Here is a 10833-nt window from a genome sequence, read left to right on the forward strand (position 1 = left end):
TGATGCCCAGAAAAGTACTTTTAGAGAGGACAGTTTTCTCAGTATCACCAAGGGCTGATTTATCCCCTTTTTGAGGGCAGCAGGGATCTGATCTTCCTACGAACCAGGGGCACATGAGATGGGGCTGGTACGCGGGGTAGAAACAACCACAGGCCGGGCCCCTTCGGGCCGTGAGGGGCCGCGCTGCGCATGCGCACGGCGCCGGGCCCGCGCCCCGCCATTCCCGCGGCCGCCGCGCGGGGGCGGCAGAGCCCAAGGAAGGGCGGGAGCCTCGCGCGCGGCCCCGCCCGACCCCGGTCCTGACCCGGTCCCGGTCCTGACCCGGTCCCGGTCCCGGTCAACTCCTATAACCGGGCGCTGCCGGCAGCCCTCAGCACGAGCCGATGGCAGGGTAGGGCCTGCGCCTCTCGCTCCCCGGCGTCCAGGGTACCCGCCCTTCCCGCCCTGCTGAAACGGAGCCTCGCGTCTGAGAGGGAAGGAGGTAACGCCTCAAGCCCTCTAAAATAATGTCTTTTTAACAAGGAAACCCTCGGAGTAGCACGCTGTGCATTGAACAACCGACACCTGCGGTCTCTTCCTTAGGAGCCCAGCCTCTGCAAACCCAGATTTCCCATGTAACTCCCTCCCCGCCCGCCACTGCAGCCCAAGAGTCTCGATGCTCGCAGAAGCCATCAGCTGCCTTGCCTGAGAGCAGAAGTCTCTGTATCACCATTTCTCTTCAGTAATAAGGACTTTGAATTGATTCCCTCCCGTGCAATTCCCACCTTGGGAACAGCATATTCCTTCCTTCAAGTCTGCATAACCAGTGTACAGCCAGTGCCATTCATTTCAAGAATTTAGCTACTGCTCCCCTCCCCTCTCCACCCCAAAGGCATTCCATGAGTGTGATGGAGCTGTGATGTCAACATGTAGCTCAGGAAAACGGTGTAGCGGCAATTTGTAGGACAAAGGCAAGTGTATGTTCAGCAAGAAGTGGGACCATAGGGCACAGCAGAGCTCTTAAGGAATGTGGAAAGGAGCATTGTTTTGGAGTGGCTGACCCCAAGGTGCTGGTGGTATAACCCAATTTAGAGCTCTTAGGAGAGCACACACTGCTATAGCCACATCTCAGACAACTGCAGCTAAACCTAAGCCTTTAGAATGAAACTGCAGATTTTAACACTCAGGCCCTGACTCCAGTCTCAAAAGAGAGGAGAAGTTGAAATTTATTCTCACAAATGACTAGCAAACGACTGGATGCACTCAGGCTGTATAAGGGCACACATGGTCTTCAGTATAAGTTTCATTTCTGGTATAAAACAGAAAAGCCATTTTTAAACAAAACCTACAGGTAAAGAGAAAATATCACATCTTAACAAAAAGGATTTATTGTGACTAAACAAAATGTACAATGTTTCCCAAATGACAGACTGTTTTCAAGACTCTCTGAAGTCTGCAGGTCCATTGAGTAACTTGATCACTTCTTAGCCTGGTGGTTTCATCAAGCTACTTTTTGCCAGACTTCTTTATTCCACCACTGGCTGCCAAAAGAAACAACAGAGCTGGTTAGGTGACTGTGAGAGAGCTTAGCTACAAATGCTGTACCTCATAAAGCTGAATTCCCCCATTAGACAGTCTGCACAGCCCAGGTCCCCACTGGTGAATTGTTTCTGCATGTGTGACTACTCCTGTGTGGTTTCGATCTCACACATCTTAACGTGAACAGTGATTTATGTAATAGTGATTCTACAATGGAACTAAATATTCCAACAGTTACTTTGTTTCCCCATTTATTATTTCTTATACAACACGAGCAGGCTAAGGCTAAGGGAATAAACGCACTGGTATCCCTATATCAAAGCCCCCATCTGGGATCAAAGCTCTACAGAAGCAGGTACTGGAATTCCCTGCAGATTACTGAAGACACTAAAGAACACCAGGTATTGACACAGCAACAAGTGTGGCATTTGTTGTAAATGCTGTTTTTCTCCAGTTGTGTCAGGTATGACCAGTGGGAAGGAAAGAGAACACAAGGCTGCACCAAGACAGACTGCAAGGGCTGAGGGTCAGCAACAGACTGCATTGGAACTTGATTCCAACAGCATTGCCCTGCTAAGGCTTTTGGAAATAGGCTGGCCCTGCCACAGCAACACAACAATCGTTACCTACTTTGGTAAGCATCAGACAAGGGCCAGATGACTGACACCAAGTCTAGAAAAGGGCAGAGAAAGAACTCTGAGGAGGTCTGTGAGCTAAAGCACCCTACATAAAATGAGTTTGTGATGGTAAGGACACAAGAGAGGCTCAATGAATTCTTTTGCATCAGCCTGAAACACCAAAGACATTCCAAGTCTCACACCCAGCACACCTTTTGTACAGATAAAACAGAGGAGTTAGATCAGTCTGAAATAAATAAACAATATTCCAAGCCAGTGGAACTGGATGACACTTCCTTCAAGAGCACCCAACAAGCTGTAATGCAAAAATGCAGATCTGCTGGCTAAGTTTTAAAACATCAATACAGACACCATGTCAGAGGACTCATAGACTGCCAGCAAAGCTCCTAGATACGGATTGGGTTCTGTTAGTAACTGAGCAACTACAGAGCAGTGAGTCTGAGCTCAGTCTCTGAGAAGATAACAGAGTCTGGAACACAGCAAATGAATGAATGGTCTTGTGAAAGCTAAGAGGATTTCCATAAAGAGTAAATCCTTCCTCACTGACCTGCTGGAACCCTGAGGTTATCAGTAAGTGTCTGAATAAAGTAACCTCGGGGGACTTCCTATTTTCACACACACCTGACAGGATTCGATAGCAAAGGCTGTTAATGGAACTATTTTGCTATGAGACTGTTGGAAAGGTCTTTCAAGACTGAAAGTTTGCTGAAAAACAAGAAATAAAGTGTGAAGTTAATGATCTTCTCAGAATGGAAAAGTGGTTAGTAACATTAATGGGCCACAGGTCAGGAGCAGGCAGGGTGCACCCTTGAACACCTCTGAGGGGACCATGGCAGACACTGGAGGAGCAGAAGGCAAGTGCAGACCCAGTGAACACTGTCACTGAGTGTTTGTCACTTTGTCACTGAGAGCTTGGCCTCCGTGGGCCACCAGGACACGCCCTGTGAACTCACTTCATGTTTTACAGTCACTCAGGCAGAGGGACTGAAGACAGGTTTCCAGTCACTTTTTTTTTTCCCTACCAAAAATCTCCTGCTCTTGAAGGAATTCATCCTCTCAGAGGACAAGCACTGGATTTTTTAAACTTGGAGGACTGTGGCAAAACCTACATGTAATACAATTTAAAAGACTGGTGTACTAAAAATAGAGCAGAAATGTCCCTGCACAAACCAGTGGAGTAAGTCAGTGTGCCAGACACAGTGATTTGCCTGCTGAACCAGAACCTGCATCATTTGGGGATGAAAATGCATAAAAAAGGAAAAAAAAAAAAAAAAAAAAAAAAAGAAGAAGAAAAAAAGAAAAAAAATAGCCTCTATCTGTACCTGCCATCAACTTACTTATCTATGTCAAATAACCCAGAGGCACCTGCCTTTTTGTATTTGTCTAGCAAAACCATAAAATTTTTGAAGCCAGCAAGACCCCCATTTCTCCTGCCAGGATGGCATCTCACTTACCCAGGGGCCCTTTACCAGCAGCTTTTGCTTTCATCTCCTCAAGTTTCTTTTGCTCCTCCTTCTGTTTTTGTTTGAATGCCAGATCCGTCTAAAGGAAAGAACAGCAGCATTTTTTAACATTTCTTCCACAGAAAAATTCAAAAACAACTGAGAAGCAATGAAAAACAAATGTAATATTCCATCAGCAACTAACACCTGACTGGACCAAGGCAGGATGGCTGAATAATGCTAAATATGCAGAACTATCACCAAGGTTTTTGCTGTACCACAAACTAAACTTTAACCCTGCATGTTTGGTGTTTCTGGAATTATTTCCCAGGGCATAATCTCATTCTGAGATTATGATTCCTATGACTGATAGATGTTTGCATTAACACCATTCATTAATATGCCCTCAGTGACACAAGAAGCCCAGCAAAGAGGCACTAACTAAAACATTCAGTCTATAAAGAATGTAAATAAAGTAAGGCTGTTTTCACCTGTAAAAAAAACATACATTTCTAAAAATCCTCCCACACATATTTTTGCTGGGTTTAATAAATTAGTATCAATTCCAAACAATCTTATGAGACTGCCAGCAAATTGTACAGGCAATGCAGCTATTGAGCCTCCTTACTGGATTAGCCTCCAAATCCAGGAGAAGTCAGACATATTCTGTCCCTTAGATACACATTCTTCACAGACACCAAGGCTGAAAAGGAGCCAGATTTTCAATTTTGCACTCAGAACTTTGGGGAAACTGAATTGAGGACCTTGACAAATGAGATTCTTCACCAATCCAGTCTATCTTTACAGCTGCAAAGCTCTTCTCTTTCCCTTAAAGCCTCCCTTGCTGCAATGTAACTGTATTACTTCCCCTACCTATCCCTCACAGAACAGAATATTCTGTTTCTCTTTCCAGGTTTTCCTGTCTCCTTTTGGCTAATGTGTCTTTCCTAGTAAATCAATCCCTCACATTTATCCACTTCTGTGGGTTTTTTCTTGCAATGTGTTGCTCCCAAGTGCTCACAGTATTTCAGAGCTGAGACAAAAATAAATATTACATCATTTGACACACAAATGCTTATAACTTTGATCCTTATAAGCACTTTATTAATTCTACTGTTTCTTTAACAATAAAGCTTATTTAGAAAGCTAAATAAAAAAAATTTTTTTTTCCTTTTTCAAAGAGGTATTTGCCTTTTTCCAAACAGTAGCACCTCATCCATAATGCACTATTCTCAGAAGTAGCAGCTGACATCCATACTTAAAAGTAAGGGTTCAGAGTATCTCTAACACACAATTCATTCTACTTAATTTAAGATACACAACACTCCCAGGCTCCTGGGACCGCAGTGATTGACCGACTTAAGATCGCAGACTGATGCTTTGGCAAGAGCATTCCCAGCTCCTGGGGTAGCCAGCGGTGCTGATTCCAGCAGCATGGTGGGCACAGGCGGGATGTCGCGATGGCATCAGAGAAACACAGAATGGGCTGGGTTGGAAGGGACCTTAAAGATCATCTCCTTCCAAAGCCCTGCCATGGCAGAGACACATCCACAAGCTCACGTTTCTCCAAGTTTCGTCCAACCTGGCGCTGAACACTCCCAGGGATGGGGCAGCCACAGCTTCTCCGGGCAGCCTGTGCCAGGGTCTCACCACGCCACGGACAAGAATATCTTCCGATATCTCCCCTAAACCGCCTGTCTTTCGCTTTGAGCCCGTTCCCCATGCCCTGTCACTACGTGACATACACCACGCAAATACCAGCAGGAACCCCGCGGGCAGCCAGGCCCGCCGGCTCCCTCAGGGCCGGGTGGAGCTCTCCGCCGCCGGGGCTCTCCGCCGCCGGGGCTCTCGCCGCCGGGGCTCCCGCCGCCGGGGCTCCCCGCCGCCGGGGCTCTCCGCCGCCGGGGCTCCCGCCGCCGGGGCTCTCGCCGCCGGGGCTCCCGCCGCCGGGGCTCCCGCCGCCGGGGCTCTCGCCGCCGGGGCTCCCGCCGCCGGGGCTCTCCGCCGCCCTACCTCATCCAGGTCCTTCGTCTGCTTCTTCGGCTGCTTCAGCGGCTTCTTCTTGCCGCCTGCAAAGACAGAGGAGACAGTGAGCGCCGGGCGGGGCCGGGCGGGCGGCGGCCCCGGGCCCGGCCTTACCCTCCCGGCCCGACATGGCTGCGCTCGCTCCGCCCGCTCCCGCCGCTCCCGCCGCTTCCGCCGCCGCTCCCGCCGCTTCCGCCGCTCCCGCCGCCGCTTCCGCTTCCGCCGCCGGGCCGGGGCAGGTAGGGGGTGCGGCGGGGCCGGAGGGGCTCGGTGGAAGGGCCCCGGGCGGGGCCGGGCTGCGCTGGGCCGCGGCAGCCCCGAGCCCGGCCCCGCTAACACCGGCTGCGGGCCGGCGGCGGCCTCGGGAGCGCGCTGGGCAGCGCCGCGGGCACGGGAGTGCTCCTTGCGAGGGAGGCCAGAGAGGAGCCAGGCACGTAATCCCCATGAAGCTTTCACAACTTCGCGTGTCCTCTGAGCTCACGCTGAGATCACGCTCATCACAGTCTGTGACTGCATAGAAAGTCTTCTTCAAATATCAACTTTCTCACTCTTTTTTTTTTTTTTTTTTTTTCCTAGTCTCCAGTAGCCTGAATATTAGGTTAAACTCTTCAGGTAGTGATGCAATTAAGAGAGGGGAGTTTTGCAGCCTGGAACAGACAAAATTGAGCTGATGTTTATTGTGGCCTGCAATGTAGAGTGGGTGTTCAACACTGCTGTTGACAGCAGATGTGTGAGTGATGCTGGCAAGAGAGAGAACTTCTTTCATTTCCATGTTCTTGTGGGTTTGATCTTCCATGTTGTTATGCATGTAAAACAACTGGTTAGATTTTCATAATGCCACTTGGTGTTATTATTAGTTGTTAGAACTAGTCAGCACGGGAATGAACCTGTGGTGGTCAAAGTTTTTCCAGCTGTTTCAGTATTTTTTTGTGGAGATACCTGTATTAAGCACCTAAAATTAACAAGGAAAGCTGTTTTAAATAATTTTTTAAACTATGCAGCAGCTATCAAGTGTTCTCAGTAATTCATGTTTTCATACCATATTAGTCTAAACCCAATACAGTCATACTCAAATTTCATATAAAACCTGATGGAAAAGTTCTCCAGTTTCTAGTCTTTAGAGTAATGTGCCTCAGTAGAACTCTAAGATCATATTTTAAATCAGTAGACAATAAACCATAAATAGCAGCCTGCTTTTGCAGGGTAAGCAAGAATTTTAAGTTCATTATAAAATGCAGCCCTGTGTGTTAGAATGTTCTGTGTTCTGCCTGAGATTTTTCTATTCCTGTGGCTCGTCCTGGTTTATTACTTTGTAGGCAGTCTCATGGGAATACTTGTATTCGGTTCAGCACTTCTGGGTTTTCCCTCTGTCCTTTGTGTTTTCGTCTTTGCATCCTTCAACACTTCCTGTATCTGTGCAATGTCAGATAAAGAGAATGATCGAGCCACACTTCTTTTTTTATCAAGATTTTGTCCCCTCTCTGCCTTTTTTCCTTTTCTGTTCTTTTGCAGAATTGTGAGTACCTGAGGCACAAACCACGTCGTGCAATCACTGCTCTGCTGAAGCACTAAATTTCTCTGAAGTTACTCCTGCTGTTACTGGATCTGCACATGATCGCTGTTCACGCCGTGGGTGAATTAGTAATCAAGAAGCATGAAGCATGGTGGGAGTACTTCCTAACAGGAAATAAGGAATCTGTGGCACGATTGCACTTTGTTGAAAATTGTGGAAAGTTCTCTAGGTAAGCAGTGGTGTAAAAGTGCTTGAATTGATTCGTTTTGGCACGTGTGTAGCTGAAGAGCTGTGAATCAGCCATACTTTAATAACTTCTCTTCTTCTTCCTTGTAGCACTTTTATTTAGTAATTAAATTCAAGATATGGGGCCTATGAAATACAAATCAAGTGTGTCCTCAGTGTCCTGTGGTCTGCAGTATCACCATTCATTGATGAAGTGGAGTCCAAAAGTGAATTTACACATGGTGAGGACTTACTGCCCGTCAGCGCCCAAGAGGCCCGAAGCCAAGTCTGCAGTGGAAATGGCCATGGGTCTCCTTCATCGGATCACAGAATCAGGGACTGCTATGGGAAAAAACTCCCTCCAGAAAGTGTCTGCAACATGCAGGAATTGGTGGGACAGATACGAAGAATTTGTTGGAATCAATGAAGTTCGAGAGGCTCAGGGAAAAGTGACAGAGGTAAACATGGAGATAATGAGCAATTTTTAAAAATATGAATAGAGCTATATGAAGCATAAACACTGTCTGAGGCAGAAAAGTTTATCCAAGGAGAATTATGTCTTTTTCTGCTTTGGTTGTCCGTGCAGGTACTGTGAATGTGTTCTGGTCTATGTATGTGGTCAGTAGAGCGTATCCTCTGAATTGAAATGGAGTTTGTTTTATTTTGTTGGTGGGTTTTTTCCTCCCCCCACCAAAAAAAAAAAAAAAATTAGCAATTTAGATCTGTATGGTAGTAAGTCTCTAAAATAAATGCTCTTTCTTCTCAGGCAGAAAATGTCTTTATGATAGCTCGAGGGATAGTACGAGAGGCTCGTGAAAATGTAGAAGCCCAACAGATGAAACTGAAGGAAATTCGGGATCGATTAGACAGGGTCTCTCGGGATGACACCCAGTATTTAGAACTGGCAACTCTGGAACACAGATTGCTGCAGGTAATTTGTTGGTACTTAAGCATTGGTGAATATGTTGAAAATTTGTGTGCTTTGTTTCCTTCGCCAGTGATTGATTGTCTTTGTAGATGCAGTTCAGTTCTGAAGTGATGAGAGTTAATTTTTTAGGGTACTTGTTTTACTTAGTTGTTACCAATGGTTTGATCCCATGTGCAAATTTTACACGTTAATGCTAAAGTAGAGTAGTAAATTTGAGAATCAAACTGAAGATAATGAGCCTAGAAAATTAATTGTTCTAGTGGTGACCTGTACATGAGTAATTAAAAAAAAGCTGCCATTCAGTGAACTAATTCTCTATTGGATGAGAGAAACTCTCTCAGCTGCTTTCTGCTGGTGTCTGGAGAAGTTAGCAGGGCTGAAACAGTGAACATCACAGGGAGTGAGAGATCTTGCTCACTCATACCCATTTGCTGTCATCACGTGGTTGATTCTCATGTGTAGGATCTTCAGCTGTGATTCCTGATAACCTTTTCCATTTCTCAGATTTAAAATGACATCTCATTGACTTAAGTAGTATTAATAAAGACAATTCCACAGTCAAGGGAAAATTTCTGAAACTGCTAATAGATGTTCCCAGTTTCCATTCCTTCACCTGCACTGGGGTTTGGGGTTGGTTTGGGGTTTTTTCCTTTAATATAGACTTTATGGCTTCATATTATACCTTCTCTTTTCATCACTATTTCTTGCAGGAAGAGAAGAGGTACCGAGCTGCATATTTAAATGCAGAAGAATCTGAGAGAGAAAAATTCTCTCTCTTCTCTGCAGCTGTCAGAGAAAGCCATGAGAAAGAACGCACACGAGCTGAAAAAACAAAGAACTGGTCTATTATTGGCTCTGTGCTGGGGGCCATTATAGGTGTTCTTGGTTCCACCTATGTCAATCGAGTAAGGCTGCAAGAATTGAAAGTCTTGGTGCTTGAAGCACAGAAGGGCCCAGTAAATTTACAAGAAGCCATCAAAGAACAGGCCTCCAACCATTACTTGCAGCAGAAAGATCTCAGTGATGTCATAGAAGACCTAAAAAATGTGCTGCAAACAACAGCATCGAGGGGAGTGAAAGAAGGGGCTTTGTTAACTAGAGAAACCAGGAATGACTCCATAAAAATAGATTCTCTTTTAATGCCTTTAAATGAGCAGCTAAACTACATTAAACAAGTCAGTTCATGTCTAGGGAGTTTACAACAGCAGTTTAACAGTCTGCAGGAAAGTATCACACAGGTGCTGTCTGAGCTGCAGAGTGTCAAACTCGCCATCCACTCCCGACCTACTGAAAGAGTGATGCCAAGGCCTTCAGGGGAGGGCAAGGGCCAGGCTGCTGCTGTGAGAGATGTGATTTTGGAATTGTGTGATACCGAGAGGAGACTGGAAACGCAAATCAAGAGGAGTTCTATTTACAGCACTGCACTGACATGTGCTATGTTTGCCATTACTCTGCCTGTGCTCTACATCATACTGAAAGGGAACTGATCCCTAATTAATTGCCACAACTTATTAGATTAATAAAGGTAAACTTGCTCTCTAAGAGCCTGGAGTACAAGTCCAAATAAAGCTGCTGTAATGTTTCTCATTATGCCTTCTCTTGTATATTTGAAAAACTTGAAAAGCTTTAGTCCATTACTGCTGCAGGCTCCAAGTCTCTGACACACTGAGCTTTTTAACAAGCAAAGGAAATACCATAGCTCAATCTGTTCATTTCATTCACTGTTTCACTCTTACTGTCTAGTCTTGTGTATTGAAACAGCACACAAAATGCCCCTCTCAGCCCCAAATTGCATCTGCAAGGCCCAAAATGGCCTGTTCAGACCCTGAGTTGTACCCCTGCTTGCTCCCAGTGCTACATCACCCCACAGTGGTCCCAGTTGTTCCCATCAGATCTCTTAACTCACCCCAATGGGCTTCTGTTTGCATCCCCAGTGGCCCCAGTAGCCCAGGACAAGCCCTGTAGTATAATCATGTGCATATCCTGGGTACCCTGACCCACAGATCCCTGTACCCAGCCCCAAGCCACTCTGCATTCCCCAGCCACCTCCCAGACCCCTTGAGATTCTGGGGTTCAGACACATTTATTGCTGGAACAGACAGGTTTTGGGGCCTGACCCATGGACTGCTGTCCCTCCATCCTCATTGTTCCCCTCTCCCCCAGGTGTGGGCACAAGGAGGAGTCTTCTTCAGAAGAACAGTGCCAGAACTGAGCCAAGGTGATCCCCCCAAATCCTGCATCCCCTCAGAGCCCTCAGTGTTGCCCTGTCACCTCTCTCTCCCCCAGGATACCATGAAGGTCTGTTACATCTTTACCAACCCACACTGTGGCCACTACTGGACCAAGTGACAGAACCTCAAGATGGACATGATACAACTGATGAAATACATTGTGATTTTCACTCTGGAGTTGGATTTGGGATTTTCTCTTCCAGTTATTCATTTGCTTTGTCATTGATTTAAATGCCTCATGTATAATTCTCTCTATTTTGCTCTTTATTTTTCTGTAGTTTTGCTGTTTGTTCATTCACAAATCATTAGGATT

The 10833-nt window shown here is 46.1% G+C and overlaps 1 protein-coding gene and 1 long non-coding RNA gene across 3 annotated transcripts; one reads left to right on the plus strand and one right to left on the minus strand.

Annotated features, from left to right (window-relative positions):
* Positions 1-1344: 1344 nt before the first annotated feature.
* On the minus strand, positions 1345-5854 carry LOC110471388 (uncharacterized). Its single transcript, XR_002465581.2, has 4 exons — positions 5738-5854; positions 5612-5667; positions 3611-3698; positions 1345-1520 (listed from the first exon to the last, which is right to left on the minus strand). It is a non-coding gene; the product is annotated as an uncharacterized LOC110471388 (long non-coding RNA).
* On the plus strand, positions 5824-9876 carry CCDC51 (coiled-coil domain containing 51). 2 transcript variants are annotated; one of them, XM_021531873.2, is made up of 5 exons: positions 5824-5862; positions 7136-7365; positions 7473-7819; positions 8128-8292; positions 9000-9876. In XM_021531873.2, the coding sequence occupies exons 3-5, from the start codon at positions 7502-7504 to the stop codon at positions 9774-9776; spliced, it is 1260 nt and encodes a 419-aa protein (XP_021387548.1). In that variant the 5' UTR covers positions 5824-5862; positions 7136-7365; positions 7473-7501; the 3' UTR covers positions 9777-9876. The 2 variants fall into 2 exon arrangements, with proteins under 2 accessions (XP_021387548.1, XP_077642258.1); XM_077786132.1 differs by lacking the exon at positions 5824-5862 and adding an exon at positions 5955-6053.
* The last annotated feature ends 957 nt before the right edge of the window (positions 9877-10833 follow it).

The sequence above is a fragment of the Lonchura striata genome, chromosome 12 (genome assembly GCF_046129695.1).
Source record: "Lonchura striata isolate bLonStr1 chromosome 12, bLonStr1.mat, whole genome shotgun sequence".
In the NCBI taxonomy this organism is placed as follows: Eukaryota; Metazoa; Chordata; class Aves; order Passeriformes; family Estrildidae; genus Lonchura; species Lonchura striata.